The 19,484-nt window shown below is 44.7% G+C and overlaps 1 protein-coding gene across 5 annotated transcripts in view; it reads right to left on the bottom strand.

Moving 5' to 3' along the window:
* Nucleotides 1–214: 214 nt before the first annotated feature.
* Nucleotides 215–19,484, bottom strand: part of nrxn2b (neurexin 2b) — a gene marked incomplete at both ends in the record, with an annotated part of 555,263 nt that continues 535,993 nt past the window's right edge. For all 5 annotated transcript variants that reach the window (XM_079184308.1, XM_079184309.1, XM_079184310.1 and 2 more), the window contains 3 exons: nucleotides 215–1,107; nucleotides 10,322–10,400; nucleotides 16,209–16,534. In XM_079184308.1, coding sequence (XP_079040434.1) covers nucleotides 215–1,107; nucleotides 10,322–10,400; nucleotides 16,209–16,534 — 1,298 coding nt within the window. The remainder of the gene's footprint in view (nucleotides 1,108–10,321; nucleotides 10,401–16,208; nucleotides 16,535–19,484) is intronic.

Here is a 19,484-nt window from a genome sequence, read left to right as displayed (position 1 = left end):
TGGTGAACGGTGGGAACAGAAGCATGATGTCATTTTGCTGCCTCCCTCTGATTAGATTGGAATTGACATGTATGGCCACCTGACAACACTGAGTTTTGAATGAATAACCCTCTGCTATGTTTCCATATACTGCCCTTTCTCGCTCCCTCTTTCTCTCGTCTCTTTCCTTCTCTAAGTGCATCTATCTGTCTCTGTGTGTCACGGCGGCGCTCCCTCAGACGTAGTACTCTTTGTCTTTGTTCTTCTTGTTCTTGGTGACCGTCTTGGCAGTGCTGGGCTGTTTCTCCTTCACCAAGGCTCCGTTGCTCTGCGTGGCCGAGTTACTGATATAGTTGCGGCTCTGGTCCACCTGGTAGGAGCCCTCGTCGCGGTTGCGGTACTTGTACATGGCGTAGAGCAGGATGAGGATGCAGAGGGCAGCGGCCGCCACGATGCCGACCACCATTCCTGTGGTGCTGCTGGACTGCTGCACCTCCACGGCGCCCGGGAGCCCTCTATCAGGAGACGTGGGGTCTGGAGTGGGAACATGGGGGAAATTTGGGGGGTAGGTTATTCCTGGGACTCTGCGGTGGCCCGGGTCTGAAGAGGGGTGGGCCGGTGGCAGCAGCACCTGGTCCCGGGTGTTCATTTTACCAGCGGGGATTTTGTTGTTGCTACTGCTGCTGCCGCCGGCGGCCGGCTTGATGTGCGGGCTGAGCTGGTCGGGATTGGCTGTGGGGGTGGAGGAGAGAGGTGGGCGGTGGGAGTTGGGGGAGCGGGAGAAGTGGCGGTCTCGGGGGTTCTGGACACTGCCCTCGACCGCTGGGGGAGGAGGGAGGACAGTCCTGTCGGTGACCAGGGGGGAGTTTTTGTAATAGTCCTCGTCATCAGACTCTGTCATCTCCCCCGAGCCGTACGCCGACACCTCGATGGTCTCCTCACAGTCCTCCTGGTCCAAGAGGCAGGGGGGCCGGCCGTTTGGCAAGGGGAGGGACTCTTTGGTGGTTTCGAGCAGGGTGAGGAAGGGGCGGTAGGTGGTTGGGGGTGGGGGGATTACTGGGTAGTGGGTGGCAATGGATGGGGGGTCTAGGGAGTCCACCGTTATTATGGGCAACACTAATTCACCTCCTAGGACAAGAAAGAGACAACGGAGAAACAGAGTGTTAGAGACCACCTGAGAGAGACACCACCTCCAGATGAACAGAAGAAAAACAGTTCAAATGAATACAGCAACACCAGTATTAGAACAGCACTAAGACTTTACATGAGGTTAGTTATACAAGTTTAGTTAGTCTGTTCTATTTAAAAAGTTAATATGCTGACTAGCTCTGAACTGAAATCAAATACAAGATGTAAGACAATACTCTATCCTTCACCTGTCCTGACCTATCTCCCTGTGCTGCATACACCTATATGCTATATCACTAATACAAGATAAAAGTAGACTACAAATTACACTGAACAACTTAACATCTATTGTACTACACAGCCTATGCTTCACGGCTAACTTTCTCACCTACGCTTGGCTACGCTCACGCTCAGATGTTTCTGCTGTGATTGGTCAAATAAGATAGCAAACCACGAGGTTCAGGTCACTTACATCAACAAATTGGCCGCATGATTTTTGCATGAAAAAAAAAATTACAAAAAGAAAGCTGTGTAAGATTGTTCTCGGATAGTGATAAACAACTCACCCCCCCGCCCCCAACGTATTTACCTCTTCTCCTCTTTTGCTTTTTTTTTTGGGGTGAATAATAATCATGATGTTAAGAAACTTGAATTATTCATTTTGTTTATGAAGGATGGGCTCAATCCCACCTCCCTCCCGTTGGGCATGGTGGTTTCTATGGCTCATTTCTAATTAGCTTAATCTGTAAGCAAACCCTCAGGAGCTGCTGCAGGAAACTGTCATTTCTAACCCAAAGTCTCAGTACACACTACAGTACACTGAGAGACAGCATTAAACTCTATGATCCCTTTTCTCACCTGATGCCCACTTCCCTCCCAAACACCACACACAAACATGGGGCAATAACATCCTTCTAAAACAGCCACCAACACAGGTGACAATTAAATAATCGTCTTAATGAGCCAGAATTTGTTGTCAAGCCTCAGTTATCTGATTTCAGCCCACTTGTGAAATGATCACCCGATTTAAATAAATATTGCTGGGTGTATAACAATATCATTTGTAAAACTTGCATTCATTCAGGAGAAATCCTTTCTATCACAGGCCCAGCTGGAGTTAAAGGTTACACATATTGGGAGTTTGTTAACAGAACATGGCAGAATATCACTTTATACACTACAGTTGATTTTCATAACAGTTTTTTCTCTTAAGTCTGGTAAATGTGTTAGGGTCACAGTCAAGGAAACATTTGTAAAACATGGCAGAGGGGGGGGGATTAGATTATGGCACATCTTGGGGGGAGAAAAAGGATAAGGTAACAGCAAAACATGACCAAAGATATGCCAACATCATCAGCATAAAATCATGACTCTGGCTCTTTGTTCGTTTGATGAGGCAAATCAGAGTGACTCAGAGAGGGGGGGGGGGTTGGATCAGGCATTTCAGGGGTGATGGGGGATTAGTAAAGGGGAGGTGTTGGAACAAGTCCCCCTGTATTCAGCTCAGCAGCGCTCAAGCCCCCCAAACCTTCTTAGTTATACAACCAAACATTTTCACTCAAAGAATGGCAAAGGCTCTGTTACAAACAATGTGTTAACAAAGCCACGACACACATCAGCATATAACAACACACTTGAGAGAAACGGGCCTTGAAATGAAGCAAAATGTGAAAAGGCTGTAACGGTTATAAAAAATAAAATGAAAACGCAGTAATTCTTCAACCCTTCTTTCTAACTTCAGGCTAGTTTCCATGGCAATGCTCACGTTATTCCTCTCCATTATATTTCCTTTCTTTCTGTGTTGGAGGGCTGTTTCACCTTGAAGGCTGAGAGGACAGCAGAGCGCGGTGTCACTTTTGGAGAACCAAGAGACGCACCGAGGAGGATTTCACAACTTTAGAGCAGTTCTAAGAAATTTGTAGTTTTGTGAAATGACTTGTCAAAGTCACCGGAGACCTAAAAAAAAAATCTGTTTTGGGGGCCTCAGAGATACAGGATGTAAGTTTGATTGAGGTTGATCGATGATATGGTGGAGTCGCTATCTTTACTTTGCCATCTCTCTGTATGGCAGAGATGCTGCAAGTGCAATTTCAAGCTCTATACCTGCAGCCCACCAATTACTGAGTTGCCGCCTCTGCTCACTGTGTGGCCCACTTACAGTACATGTCGCTGACATTGCAAATGGATGGTTGTGTTATTGTAAACGACTTGTAATCCTCGTGTGTCAACCTGTGTGTTTTCTGTCTACCTTAGACGCACCCATGGATTAGTCTGTTCTCACTTCCAGGTCGTCAAATACAGCGGCTTGGTCATTGGCCCTAAGCTTCAAACTACGCTGCTCTTTGTGGACGTCGTTATGGCAGCAGTAACGGAGGAAGTCAGGTGACCTAGTATAAAGAGCGACAAAGTCTGTGTACGGAAATCGGGGTGGATGAATGGGTCAAGAACAGAGGACTTTAACTCAGGAGGCCGTGTCCTGTGTAAAAACCGTAAACGCTGACTTATTTTCCATTGCATACTTAACTAACAAACGTACTTTATATTTTCCTGTGAGCGAGGAAGTTGATTTTGAAAAGTGTATGCATGTATTGAGCGGTACATAGAGCGCCATAGTTCAAAGTGTAGGGACACTGACCCAGCTGCTGTATTTGATGAGTTTGGAATGAGAACGTTTTGTCTATAACAGTGCTTACAAAGAATGATGTCGATATTACAGAAGTCTAACAGTAAAGGATTGGTAGGATGAATCGCTCGCATCACTCTGCTGTGCTCTTAGTGTATGGTAGCGCCAAAGCCTGATGGCCATTATCCGGTATGACTGGCAGACAGTGGCCAATATAGAAATAATGAACCTCAGCCCTCATACACAGAGTGAGCCACATATCAACACTCTAGGCAGTTATCAAGTGAACCATCGTTTCATTTCCTGTTGCGTGACCCAAGCCTACTGCACCCATAGTTTAAACCAATCTACAGCTTCAATCGGCTCTCCACCACGGCACGCTCTTCTCTCTGTATGCAGTTCTGGTTGCTCAGTTAAAACCCGCAGGCAGGTTGCTGACAGGCCCGGCAAAAAAAGAATGATGTCACAGATAACACACACGTGTTCTCCTGCTGAAAGCTGCCAAGAACCACCGTCTTATATGAAAGCGACCCAAGTGAACATGAGAAATGCAAATATTTTATTTCACATAAAACCAAGCCTGACGCAAACAGCGCTGAAAGAAAAGCATATAGTGTGTTTCCAGTGAGTGGGCGTCTCCGTTTTTGATATGGTATCACTGTAGTAGAAGCATTAAAGCGAGCGAGACTCAAAGGATATTCAGCCTGATTGATTGAGTTTGACTCCATTGATTTGAACAGCGGAGGCCGCGGAACCACGTTTAGCCCACATGATGACATTTCTTCTTTATCTTTACCCACACGCCACTCCACGGCGCTGCCGGCATGAGTCACCCCCCCCCCCCCCTCTATTTACTCAAAAGGAGAACAAGACCGGTGGATAATGATGCATCTATGTCGGTTTCCTGACAAACATTGTTATTCTGCCGATCACGTCGGCCCGCTCACATCCATTTGAAATATTTAGAGCAAAAAGGTTGTTTGGAGTTTGCGCATTCTATAATTCAGCTTTGATTAGACTGCAGATGGAAAATCCAACAGCGTGTCCGAGCCTAATATATTTTCCCGTGCTTGCCTTTAAATCAGGCCGCAATGGTGGCCATATAGTTTGTGCTGCAGGGGGGAGAAAAACACCCGGTTTCTTCATACATGCAGCTCCATAAACTATTTACAAATGCTGCACTTGCTGCTGTCGCTCTCAGCCAAAGTGATGTATTTTGACGCAGAGGGACGATGCCCTGCCCGTATCGTGTCTCACTGAGAGTCACATGTTGGCAAAGTCAAAGTAACCTCCCATCAGCTCATCAGCACCTGGATCGACTCCACAAACCTGAAATGTTCTTCTGGCCAGCTGTGGTGTAAATCTCACACAAGCACAGAGAAGCTCTACCATACGCATACGCAGACACATCATCAGCTGCTACTTCACCACCTCCCTGCTTTTGCATTGAGCCTGCACATCTCTATATAGTCCGTATAGTCCGTTTTTTTCCCCAACCATGGTGCTGCAACCAAGTATATCTGTAGGTTTTTTTGCAAAATAAACATTTCCTGTTATGTGATTTATGATGTGATAGCAGATAAATCTTATTGTGCACTCAATGGACGATCAATTAAACTGACTTATGTCTGTTTTCTAAAAATGATCTTCATCTGCCTTGTATCTCTTTTTGTACATGAAAAGGTCACGCTCCTGGATGAAACTATGATATTTGTTTACAGTCTGAAGTACCCGTTCTCCATCCACGGCTCTGCATTAGAATTGTAATCTTAAGATTTTGCAACGGACAGCAGAAATACTTCATAATTAAATGCACCGCTGACCAGTTTTGAAGTAAAATGGTCACAAGGCATCTGAATAATGCCGTACTTGGCTTCTTGATATGTGCATTTAACAGTAGACTGAGAACTCTCTGCATTCAGTTCTTTAGAAACTACAAATGTACTAACTGATGGCTACATTGTGTACATGAATGCCTGCACCACTGTTCAATGACCACTGATCAAACTATCCAGAACTAATATCGGCCAATAACAAAGGAAGGCCGAACGATCAGAGCACATTCACCTCATTAATAACACAATATTGCTATCTTGTCTAAGCGCCGCATTATTCCCACAGACATTGGTCAAATCAGAAGAATGTTTATTGTACTAATCACTACACTTTCGACAGTAACGTTGAGGAGCGGCAACAGGATGGTGTACTGTTCACAGATCATCCAGAGGCCAAACATCTAACCTGTGGAGCCCGTAAGATAAACCTGGGGCTGTTTACTTGTGGAGGATGGCTATCTAAGGAAGATCAATAAAGCATCATACTGACACCCAAACCCATCGACCAGTGTGGGTTTGATCCCATGCACGCTCTGAGTCACGCTGGGTGAGTGGGCCCAGCTCTTGGGTCAGTCCTCATCCCTCATCCAATCTCTTGGTTTCACTCCTCGACCTAAAAAGAACACTCGCAGGTTGCCTCTATAGCGTGTCGCCTGATGAATTATTGAGGAGCTCCTCAAAGCTCTGATCTTGTCAGAGTTAAACCGATATAGCGCCCATAACGTCCTGGGACTGTTAAGTAGCTCGGAGGTATGCGAGAGAGGGGGGGAAAGTGAGGTCGTGCTGAGGTAGAGAAGAAAGAGAGATAAAATGATTTAATGAGCATCGCTTGTTGTTTGAGAAAGAGATGTTGTATATTATTCTCTAATTGTGTGTTACTGTCAACACAATTACTGTCCATAGATGACTTTTCATGCGAACATAAAAACGTGTTTTTGAGTGAGTCTTCTTCCTGCTCCATGTTTCATCTCCGTCGCCTCTTCCTATGTCTTGTCACTCTTGCGACTGAGGCTCATTAACAGCACTGGAGGATCCAAACCAAAGCTTTAATTGGGTGATGTAATTAAGGCTCCCTAACAAAGTCAGAGTTTAATTAGCCTGGTGGGGAAAGGCGGGAATCGTTCATGGGAACTTCGCTCCGCTCACTCGCTCAATTTCGCATCCGCTCTCTCGCCTTGCTCTTCCTCCTCTCTCCCCATCGCTCTCCTCGGCTGTGAGTGCAAAGGAACGTGACACAAATCTCAATGAGGGCCGGTCCTCCCACATCGCGGCCCTTCCAGCTCTTCCTCGGGTCCTTTTCTTGCTTTCCCGCTTTGTCTATTTTGCGTCCACTCTGACTGCTCCGCAATCATTGCCTGAGGGTCATTTAGCAGCAGGCTATAAGAAATAACGCCCGGCTTGAATAAGGAAAAAAGTTGCGTCCCCTGAATTGTGTGCTGCCAGTAAATACATCTGTAAAGCACATGGAGCTCCAGCGGCTTCCTACGCTGTCGGAAGGAGTTTATTGATCCCCATGAATTCACAGCAGTCATATCTCGCTCGGCTTAATAGAAAATCCACAGCTGTGCTTAACATTTTCTCTCCTTCCTGAAGGCAGTTCAATAAGACGGAGCTGCATTCTCACATGGAATTGAAAACACTGGTCCTGTCACACAATGACTACAGGCCTGTGTGTGCGCGGAGCCGTGATGGAGAGGGGACATGTTTCGCGGACAATGTTGATTCTTCTCCCCTTCTCGTTATTCTTTTCCCGCTGAGGCTTATCCGACCCCGCTGGCTTTGCCTCGCCGAAGCTCTTGTGGCATCTGGAAGGTGTGATACGGAGCATGTGCGCGTGCACGGGTATGTTTGTTGTTTCTCGGCTGTAGAGACAAAACTTTACACCCACAGAGTGAGAGAGACACGTGTCTGTCTGGTAAGGTGAGCATGTCTGCTACTGTTTGTGTGGGCATAGAGAGAGAGAGAGAGAGAGAGAGCTGCGTTTCTTCTCATGGGAGATTAAGCCTGGCCATAGCATCCAGTGAAAAACTCTCATTTCTGCTTTCGATAAGAAGGGAATTGAGTCTCTATTTCGGTCCCCACCACCTACAGAGAAACCCGCAGGAGAATGCTACACTCGAGTTTCTCAGCAGAGGTTCAGATCCGTTTCTCCTCGCACAAACATACCGATTGCTATAATCTCCTGCCGCTTACAGTCCAACATATACTCTATTGAAACCACTAATCCCCATTCCTGAAAAAAAAAACTTCAGGGAAGTGAGGTGCTTCTCACAAACTAAGATATTATGGCGACTCTTTTGTTATCAGCCACGACAGTGGTATTGTTTTCTCCTTGTGAGTCACCGGGGGTGTCTTTTGTTAAACAATGCGTAGGATCCACACTAAATGTTTGCGTACGTAGAAATTAGGAAATGGATGTACGGCAAAAAATATTCTGATTTATAAAGCCTTACGTACGTACGCCTGCTAGTGAGCGATTTTCTTTTTAGAAATCCCAAATCCCCTTGAAAATATCCGCTCATGGATCAGGCTCATATCACGCCCTTCACACGCCCACATTCAACCACAAATGATCAATGCAAAGCATGACCATGAATGGTTATGTATAATAATGAGCCTGCTGTTCTTTGCCGTGAATCACGGCAGCTACAAATAAAAAGACACTTTTCTTTGACAGAAATCACGGTGCTTGTGGGCGAGGTGGTCCCTGAACTCGTCATAATTCCTCCATTCATGTAGTCCTCTAGCAGTGACAGCATCATGCAGCGTTACGCATCTCGAGTTATGGCGAACGTGGCCTGCATTATCATTATGTGTGGCAGAGTGTGTAGCACAGCGCGGAGACTCCAGAGCTCTGATGCATGAGATAGGTGCTCTTAGTTTTTGTCCTCATCGAATGGACCATACAGAATAAATATAGTTGGATTCACTGCAGCAATTCTACACACAAAAACTATGTGAACATTTAAAGAGTGCTGTGTGAAATGCCCAGTATACTAAGATATTATTGATAACTATTGACGCTCTGATCTGCAATCCCTCAATGCTATTTCATGTTAACTTGGTTTTTCGACAACTGATTTTCAACAGCAGAGTTTCCGTACAGGAGCACACATTCTCTTGTCAAGTTAGTTTTTATAGATCACAAGGTTTGCGTGGGACGTGGCAGACACCTCTGTCAGACCCAGTTTTGTGCATGTGCAATGTTATTAATAAGTCCTCGGGCGCTTATATGTCTGTCTCTGGACACTTTGTCACTGCGATAGCATCGCGACCGTGCTTAATTACAGAAGCTTCTGTAATAGAAAGATTGGATTTTCTAACTTTGAAACTTGAGTTAAGATAAGAGAAGCAGAAGGATATTATCTCTAATGAGGCCCCTTTACGTTGTATAATTCATGATGGATCCATTTTCAATTGTTATTTATATTCTTTTCCATTTTATGAAAGCCTGAAATGAGCCCATTATAAACTATATATGCTCACGTTTGCTTTTTTCTTCTTTTTCACAGCACTGTCTGCCAACGATTGGTCTGCAGAACTCCAGGCATAAGATGTGCAAGAGGTGCTTATATGCTTTGAAAAGTGATAATGTGTGCCATTTAAGCATGCACACTTCTATGCACTATGCACTTCTAGGCATGATTTTCCAAGAGAGCCAAGTGTGATATGATTGAGGACACGGTACTATTAAAAACCTATTTCCCAAGTTCTATTCCTGTTTCCAAGAGCTAATTGTTAAGTTATGTCTTGTCACTTGTTAAACACATGTCAAACAATCTTTTAAAATGATTTTTAATGCTAAATCTCTTACTTCTATCTTGAATCTAAACATTAACAGTTTTTCGTTTGAGTCAGTTGCATATTTTACTGAACGTGTGTGACTCATTCTATCTGCCCTGCGATCTATAATATGCAAATCAAGTGTGCATTTATGAACTTAATTTTAAAAGATTGCTTTTGCCCTAGGTGTTATTAACAAGGTTCCAGAAGAACACTTTCTACTATTATAATCCCAAGAAGTTGGCACTGTAACAGCATGTATACTGGCAGTGTTTTAATCATTGAGGCGATTGTTGTTTTCATCCCACCCACACCAGTCATTGAAATCTATAATGCTATTATACAACAGAAATCTTGTCAGACACGATCTTTCAGGATAAAATGTCATTAAATGTGGATCTGCATATTCTATTTTGTCTCCTAAAATGCTGGGAGTCATCTGAATCACACTGCTTCACCGTACGTGGTTCTTGGCAGCTTTCAAGTACAGGCAGCCTAATAGAGCTAGAAACCACAGAGACAGGGAGTAAAACACATGGCCTTTAACTTCTGCCTCCTGTCATGGTGTCAGAACATTGCTTGACCCGCTGTTCGCGCTGACAGCGCCTCGGCCACCGGGCCTGCCGGGCTGCAGCTGTGTGCTGCGCAGAACAAGCTGCGTTCCCACGTCGGAACTGTCCTGCCTCGTTAAGAAAACGGTGCAATGGCAGGGTAAATGCCAGATGCCACCTTTTGGCTGAGCAATTAATGGACCACGGTGCTGCCGACTGCCTGCTGCTTTGAAAAGCAATAAGAAAAGCGGGATGGAGGGTTTCACATCTGGCCAATCAGAGCTGCATACAGAGGGCTCGGCAGTCAAAACGTGGAGTAAAGGAGATAGCAGTAGTCGAGGTGAGTCTACCTTTGTTTCTAGGCTGCACTTTGTTTTTGGACACCAAGTATTATGAAGACAGAACTCCCTGAGTTGACTCACCATTTCCAGGCTCACACTCCTCCAAATCTTCGTCATCGCTTGGACACTCAGCTGATGCTACCAAGAGGTCATCTGCATTCTGGAACGGAGACAGAAAGCAGAGATTAGTCAGGACACATTCAACACAGAACATCTAGGAGGGTTAGGAGTCTCTGGCTCCACCGATACCCACTTACACACAAGCTAGTGTAACCAGGAGAGGCAAACTCTAAAGGTTAATAGGTTAAAAATCTGTCTTTGGTTCAACATAAGAATCTTTTGTTGAGCAGGTTGTCAGTCGTAGAAAATGTGCTGATAATATAAGTGCCTGATGAGTAGCAGTATTAATTAGGGCTGTGCATTGGCAAGAATCTGTCGATATTGCAATATTTTGCGATTTCTTCAGTCTAATTTGATTTAGTATAAAGTATACCGCCATATGCATACAACTGACTAAAAAGAAGTGAACTTTTTATGTATATCAGAACAGTCGGATCTGTAAATGCATTTATCACAATCCATAAATGCATATGCAAATCCAATGTGAGCCACTGCATGTAAAGTATGAATAGAAAATCAATAGGGTTTTTGAGATACAGTATCACAAAACCTAATACTCTGTATCGATATTTTCTTAAACCCCTAGAATTTATGTAAGCAGAGAAGTGAAGTCAAAGGGAAACAAGCTCTTTCTGACCAAATGCCAACCTATCACAGAGGTGTATTTAGTCTAAAACAGGAATCTGTCGTTTTTGGCCCGACTCGTCCACCCAACTGCAGCCTGGGCCTAATCAGTTATTAATTACATTGTGTCATTACATCCAAACAACCTACAACATCAGCATGCGATTTCATTTATTAAATACAAAATTCTCACCAGGCGCACCAACACGTTGCCAGAGAGCGAAAGGAAGAAGCTCCAAACTCCAGTTTGACCTTGTCACAACTTTTCTCACCAGTTTCCAAGTGGAATCCACGAGGAAACAACTTAAAATCCGCCTCGCATCCATCCAGACGAATCGGAGAGAGATCACAAACACCTGGGAGTGCTCCAGACTTTAGACAGCAACAGCAAGAGCGTAGCGAGTGATCTTAGCACCGAGCGAGACAACTGATGAATCCAACTATTTCACGGAAACCCACAGTATCAAGGGGGTGAAGGGGGGAGAAAAATCAGGCCCCACACACACACATCAGAAGGTTGATCTTTTATTCTAAGCATCAAAGCACATTATTCGACTATGATCAAAGCTGCAGCGCGGCGGGTAGCTCAGAGCTTTTGGAGAAATTGAAATTTGGGTTTCCGCTCGCTTGCTTTCCGCCACCCTGGCCTGTCTGTGCTGTGTGTTGGCGGGTGCTGGGGATATTCATTAGAGCGCCAGAGTTCCTGTTGGCTTTGCCCATTGCTGTATTTATAATGCTATTACTATGTTTGCTCTTGCACAAAATTACACCACAGGCTCTATAGGATGGATTATTAACTACCCAAAGGACCGCATATATATATATGTGTGTGTGTGAGTGTGTTTGTCTGTCCTCATGTGACTATGTGACCGTGACTAATATAACTGGTGCAGGGTTAGAGGTTCATTTCAAAATGTACTCAGCAGATCAGTGATTGCTGGTATAAAGCTGTAGTCTATAGTGTTCAAATGCTGGTCTGAGCCGGAACTACAAATCCAAATTCATTTCTCTTCTTCAAAGTCACTGCTGAGTGGAGTTATTCTACACGAGCTTTAAGATTTCTTGATGTAGTTTCACATCTTGGCAATAGAATATGATACACAGCTCAAATCAGCCCCCAAGGTTCCGTGCTTGGTCCCCTCCTCTTCATCATTTACATCCTTCCCCTTGGACAAATCATCCGTCGTCATGGTCTCGATTTCCACTGCTACGACGACACCAAACTCTACCTCTCCTCCAAGACCATCACCATCACCTCAGTCACCCGCTCCACTCTCACCACCTGTCTCACTGATATCAAATCATGGATGCAACAGAACTTCCTCAAACTCAACTGCAATAAATCTGAAATACTCATCATCGGCCCAAACTCCCTCACCCGCTCAGCCCAGCCTCTCTCTCTCAACATTGATGGCTCCATCGTCACCCCCTCCACCCAGGTCCGCAACCTCGGTATCATCCTCGACCCCACGCTCTCTTTCCTACCCCACGCCAACCACATCACCAAAACTGCCTTCTTTCACCTTAGGAACATTGCACGCCTCCGGCCCTCCCTGTCCCTCTCATCCATGCCCTCATAACCTCCAGACTCGACTACCGCAGCAGCATCCTCTATGGCTCTCCCAACAAAGTCCTCCACAAACTCCGATATGTTCAGAACTCTGCCGCTCGACTGCTCACCTCCACCCGCCGCTATGAGCACATCACCCCGGTCCTTTGCAACATCCACTGGCTCCCGGTCAAATACAGAATAGACTTTAAAAATATTACTCACTGCCTACAAAGCCCTAAACAAGCCCTCTCTCTTTTCTTTTTTACCAAAATGTTCTGTTTGTTTGTTTTGTTTGCTCCTCTGTCTTTCTTTTGTCTTTGTTCTGTCTGTCTCTGCCCTATGTAAAGCGTCTTTGGGTATTTAGAAAAGCGCTATATAAAAGTATTATTATTATTATTAAATAACTATCAGTGAATTATCCATTTCCTACCTGGAATATATGTATAGTGTATTTTGAAACGCTGATTTCTTTGTCATATTCCTTTCATTATAGAAACATTGTTTCTATATAAATTCTACAAACTGCAAAGAGTTTGAAGATTAGTATTAGGTTAGAGTTTCACCAAACACCAACAGCCAGACTCCACCGAGTTCCTGAGAAGCCACATTAACAGCGACTATTTAAAGCAGCGCCTAAATAAAGGCTTGTGTCTGCGGTATTGCGGTAAGCCACGGCATGTGTGATTTCAATGTAAATCTAAATTGCTTCCAGACCTCTGAATCACTGTCCACCTCTCAGATTCTTTGTTTCCAGGGATTTAAATAGGTCTTGTGTTTTTCTCACTGATGTATATTTCTTCAATTTTAAAAACAATAGAGCTTTGAGGGCAGGATTAAGTATTGGGACGGCATCTTCCTTTGCAATAAGCAGTGACATAAAATACCCATAAATAACCCATAACAATGCTACGTATGAGATTGATGCAGCCAAAAAAGAGTTTTGTACTGAAATTGAGTGAGAAAAGTGACAAAAAGGCTTCCTTTGTTCATGAACAGGTGATAAGGTTTTTGCAAGGAAAACTGATTTTCTGATTTTCATCTGTGAAACAGGTGAGAAAAAAAGTTTTAGCAGGATCATTTATATAATAACTTATTTTATTTTCACCTGTGAAAACGCTTCTCCATGTCTGTTCAGCTACAATACACACCACCGCTCAGGCTAACTACCCATTTTTCTTCTATTTATCTTAAACTGCTGTCGTTCCCATGAATATAAAGACAAACGACAACACTCACTGTGCACCACAGGCTTTCCCCCAATACAGACATACCAGGCAGGGGGCTGTTTAGAGGAGCAAATATCAAAGATTTCAGATACTGTCTGCTGCCTAACAGCTGTTGAAAATCAACGCAATTGTCAATGTTTCCTGAATTCTTCACTTAATTTTACTTGACTGCAACTGTGTAGTTTTAGAACAGTTATCCTTTTCCTTTTTATTTTCTCTCTTTGTCGAGGGGGAGCAGATGAAATTGCCAGGCCTTCAACACCGCCTTTCAAATCAGAACAAATTCCTGAATAAAAACGATTCAGTCACACTGAATGATATGAATGATCAGGACTGTGTCAGACATCTATACGCCCCGATGATGCTTTTATGTTTTTGTGCGCACGGCAAAACATCTTTGATCATTAAAGCATGTGGATGAGCGACTCGTTGGTAATGTCTACTCATTCTCAAGCCTTTAATGCCATTTTTGGGCCATTGTGACAATTACACTACGTTCTGCTAGGTACATAGCAATAAAAAAGTAGACGATAGTACAATATGTGTATACTAGCTGAAAAATTGATTCTTAGCAATAAAAGGCACTCTAAAGGTGGGACTCTGCTTTTTTTATGACCCAACATAAACATTAGTCAGCGAACGCAGCACACATTAAGGCTGGTAACAACAGCGAAGCAGAAAACACTCAAAGAGTCCTTTGCTATACTAAAATGGTTGCAGATAATGTATCGAACAAGGCCGTCTACGGCTGCCAATTTCACATCACAGACCGCCGCTACAAAAGCTTGTTATGTGCTGAACATGGAAGAATATGTCCGCCAAGATGTCTGGAGGCCGGAGATACGATATTGAACTGAGTGGATGGCTACATATGACATCTTAGAGTCAGGTTCCATTGATCTCATGTTTAGAGAGAAGATGCAGAAACACTAAACCACAGACCCTTCATCTAAATAAGTCATGCCAACTGGGCGTGCAGGAGACAGTGTCATCTGTAAAGGAGCTTTGACCGACCTTCAAGTTCAAAAACATCACTTGCTTGTAATTACATGGCAGCCTCGGCCACGACTGAACGAACGTGCTCGGGTGAACATTTGAGAACGGGACCACCTTCATCAGAGAGCACTGCTTTGATGAGGCTTCACTGCCTGACCTTTTCTATTCAAGAAGAAGGAAAACAACAAATAAGCAGGATTTAATGCAAAACCAACATTCCCATTTTCTTAGAACTTGGTGTTTGCAACACAAAGTGGCATGACTTGCACACGCGTGCCATCACCTTGACTTCACTCTAATTGGCACTGCTGCTTTGCAAAATGAGGCCGATAGGACTTGCAAAGGATAGAATCTGCAAAGGTTTGAGATGATGATAAAGGGACAAAGAGTGAGCCGGTCTAAAGATGTTCTGAATCTGCTGAGCGCAGACGTTAAGGATGAGCGTGAGTGGCTTGCTGACTGATCTCAGATAAGCTTCCGTGGACATGAATAGCGCTAATGACAACTACTGAGTGAGGGAAATGTGCTGGTAACTGGCACCTTGCCTTTGTGTTTCCTTTTTGTTGGACAGTTGTTCAAAGTATGGAGTGGCTGGCTTTTTTATGTACAGTACAAAGTTATGCAACAACATAGAAATAGTAATTGTATTTGCATAACTTACTTTAAAATGCTGTGCAGCAAGGTCTTTTTGCACACCGCCCAGATTGTAGATAATGATACTGGTCGTGAACTAGAGCATACACCCCCCCCCCCCAGACCACATGGAGCCTATTATTGTAGGTATTACTGTTTATTTATGAGAGTAGTGGGTCTGGATGACCAACTTCTTCCATCCTCCAGTATGTGGGCAACAGCACTTCCCTACTGTTTCCTAATTGTTACTTACCATGATGGCGACGGCTACCTTTAGCACATGGGGATAATCATCACACCATAAATCATAGCCTTTCACACGCATGTGAAGGAGAGTCTTAAATATAAGTTCATGGCATCCAGAGTTGTGGTGCTGCTGCAGGATTTCCTTTTCACAACATTCCTCCCCATCCTCCAGCCTGTTTTGATCTGCCTGGATGTGCTGCAATTTCCAGCAGCCTCTCACATTTAGTCAGCCATGTCTTCTTAGAGCAAGTCAAAATTGCAGTGTTGATTGGTCTAATAGGGCTCGCCACACAAAGCTGTTATGTGACTCCCTTTCAGGCGGAAGGCTGTTTGTACATCTCAACGTGGCTAAAGGGGGGAAGCTCACACAGAACACTGCGCTGAGGACGTGACTGCTTGACCCGGCAGTTGATGTAGGATTTCTTTTGAAATGTGCAGCACTTCAGCACTTTTAGCGAGAACTGAGATTTTGGAAGAACTTTCGAAAAGCCAATTAAAAAGTAACTGCACAAAAATATCTCCCCGGCTCAGTGACTCAAACGACAGCCTTCCTTCAGCTACGATTGCTCACCTGTGTGACACTGTCCCTCATGGTGGGCGAGCGCTGTTTGCGGGTGGTGGTTGTGGCCATGGTGGTGGTTGTCTCCATGATTGTGGTGGACATATCAGCCAGCGGGGTGGTGGAGGTGGTGTCTGTAGTGAGCACCGAGGGCACGTCACCCACCAGCCGCAGGTTGCCCTGGGTCTGGACGTTAGGGTCGCCCTCGGCCGCCAGTTTGAGCACCTGCAGACCGTTGTAGTACAGGCCTGAGATCTGGCCCTGGAAGTGGCGACCCTTCTCTCCACCGCCACCAATTTTGATGAACGCCTGGCTGTTGAAGATGGTCAATTGACGACCTGATGTGTGGGAGAAAAGGTAGATGAAGAAATGACAAAGAAGAGAGAGGAAGTGGGGGTAAGAGAAGAAGAGAAACCATGGGAAGAGGGGAAAGCGAAAGAGAGAAAGGGCAAAGAATACTAATCAGTCATGGTCACTGGGTTAGCTCTCACGTGTAACACAGAGTAACACACAGGCACAGAGACGGAGACACAGGGGAGATAGAGGGACTGTTTCAATCACATGGGGTTTCCTGGGCAACACTTTAGGGAGATTGGACCCTGGTTTGCTGGCGGTGCAGCCATTATGGGGCTGGGCACGTGCTACTTTCTTTCAGTCTGAAGCTGGCAGTCAAATAAATTGCAGGGGCAGTTGCGGCTTGACCCTGAGACTCGAGGTTCATAGAGAAATGCATCTAATTTGCCCTGAGATGGAATATATTAGAACAATGCTGGGCCTGTGTCATTGACCTCCAATGCACCTGAGCTGCACAATGATCAAGTACCTCTGCCAGCAGAAAAAAAACCTGCCGCCCCGCTTTGCCAACCAGAGGGCGAAAATTAGATCCTCATTGGAAGGAAATGTTTAATTCAGCAGGGGCTCTCCCTCTCTGTGGTCATTACCATTCATCTGGATGGATAGATGGATGGGGCTGACCATTTAACCAGGGTCCATTACTAATGTGTTACCAGGTCTTGTGGTGACGGGGTGGAGTGCATGGGGGCGGTCTAGCAGGTGTAGTTTTTCTGCCTGCATTTTCTCCAGCTGATGGTTTTGTTTATACTTTTTCCTCCCCATTTTGATAATAGGGGGCAAACTTTGCCCCCTATTATGATTCATGTGGATATGAGGGAAGATGGAGTGTGGTGGGAGGGGGATTGCGGGAAGGATGTGGGTTTAAAACCAGACAATATGAGGTAATTACTTAGAGGAGAAGCCAAAGAGCTTTTATGGATAAATCAATCGGTGTAAGGAAAGAGGGAGTGTGATTGTTTGTGAGAGGGATACTACACTAATGTGTGCGTCTGAGACCAAATATAGACTTTCTAGGGATGGCATGTTTCGGACCTCTGAAATGAGAGACTCCTTTCGGGAGCCTGGTCTCATAAAAATGACACTCCCGTACAATGACACGGCATCGTCAATTACCTTTCGAGAGAACAATTTCCTCCCGGAATATTTTTGTATTTGACGTATGACAAATATAATTAAACAAAGTCTATGTAGGGAGGAGGTCGGGGTGTGTCGATGTTTCAAATATGAGACTTTCATCTAGAAGTCTGCTGTTCATGTCCAATGTAAAACCCAAACTAACAATGAATTAAATCCCCCCCAAAAATTCTAAACTTAGTAGTGGTAGTTTTTTTTTGCCTAAAGCTAAAAGTGATAGAGAATACAGTTTCTAAACACCATAAAATGAAAGATTTGCAGACACGTACAATGCCAACATTTAATTCTAGCCTGATGGGAGTGTATTTGCCTGTAAGCAGATTTGTTGCTTTTTACCCAAGTATGAAAGACTACAGCTGCTAGGCATGTCCGCACATTTGCACCTCATCTATATGTCTTTTCCTAGAACGGGCTTCTTTGTGTGTAATTGGGTTTAATGGCGACGAATGAATCCTTTGGAAATCTTTTGAATGCTGCTATTGTTCTCTCCGTGGGATTGCAAGCCGGCGAGGACAGCCTTCTACTCATCAACACGGAGGCACTAGGGACAGGCCTGGGTCCCATGCGTTTTCAATTAAGAGAGCTGAAAGGGTACTTCATCACTGTAATTATGATTTACTATCAGTCTATATGGGAGCCCTCATTCTGACAAATGTGCAACACCCAGGTGGGTGAGACTAGCAGGCAAATAATGTCTATTAATGCATGTGTGTGGGCGCAAAACCACGTTTACTATATATGCATCTGTAAGTTTTGCACATAAGTGCTGGAGAGATGCATCTATTCCACTGAGATGGGCCATTACATGTGTCATCTCATTATCAGATCATTAGGCCCGTCAGGGGCCTGCTCCCGTCCCCCAACTTCATAATGATGAGACTTAACGTCTGGCATATGCACCGTTGACATAATGGCTGAGTCTCACTCTATTATCTCATCACTAAGCATGTTTGGTGTGGGAATGGTAATGAAAATAAAAGGAATGGGAGCGATTGGGTGGGACAGATTGTCAAATTGTGGACATCAGCAACGAGAATACAGGAGAATAAACATGCTGGTGTACATACACAAAGAACCTTGAAACATCACACTTTGAAATGCACATTAACAGTCTCAGTCCACCATATGGTTCCCCCCTGTATCAATCTTCCATCGTCCTTGACCAAAGGACACATTCATACACACCCACAGCCCAGAGGGTCTCTCATTTCAAGCAGCCCCACACGGCCCCCACTCTCCAGTAAAGAGTCATGGAACACTTCATCATCAATATTCCCGAATGCTTTCAGTCTTCTTGGTTTACCAAACACCCCATGTTTCTTCGACGTGGGTGAGCAGCAACTCCGAGTCAGAAGATGATCCGTCCAGACGGGACAGTTTACTCCCGAGAAGTTATCGGTGTCACAGTTACTCTGGGAGTCAGCGACGCAGGCATAAGTACGCCATATTGACAAGCAGCTTATGATTATGATGCAGAGTAGTGAGGGTTAGTTATACCTCTGAAGGTCTGTGCACATGCAAGTGTCTAAGAATCCGTTGGGTGACCTATTTAATTCTGCATGTGACGATGCGACAAAGTGCAGGGAGAGGAGCCTCGAGCGCAGGAGGCAGCCATTTGTGCGTTCATCCCATTTGAGACAGAGCGAAAAAGAAAGGTGCCCTCTAGGCTAGATGAAGGGAAATCAGCGTTTGTTTTTGGGGCTGTCTGGTCGGGACGAGACTCTAACAGGGCCTGATGAAGTTATTGTTTCAGGGTCTGCCGGGTCAAATCAAAAGTGACATGTGGTTTTAGAGCCAATT

This window comes from Pholis gunnellus (genome assembly GCF_910591455.1).
Source record: "Pholis gunnellus genome assembly, chromosome: 23".
In the NCBI taxonomy this organism is placed as follows: Eukaryota; Metazoa; Chordata; class Actinopteri; order Perciformes; family Pholidae; genus Pholis; species Pholis gunnellus.
This window is presented reverse-complemented; position numbering and strand designations above follow the sequence as displayed.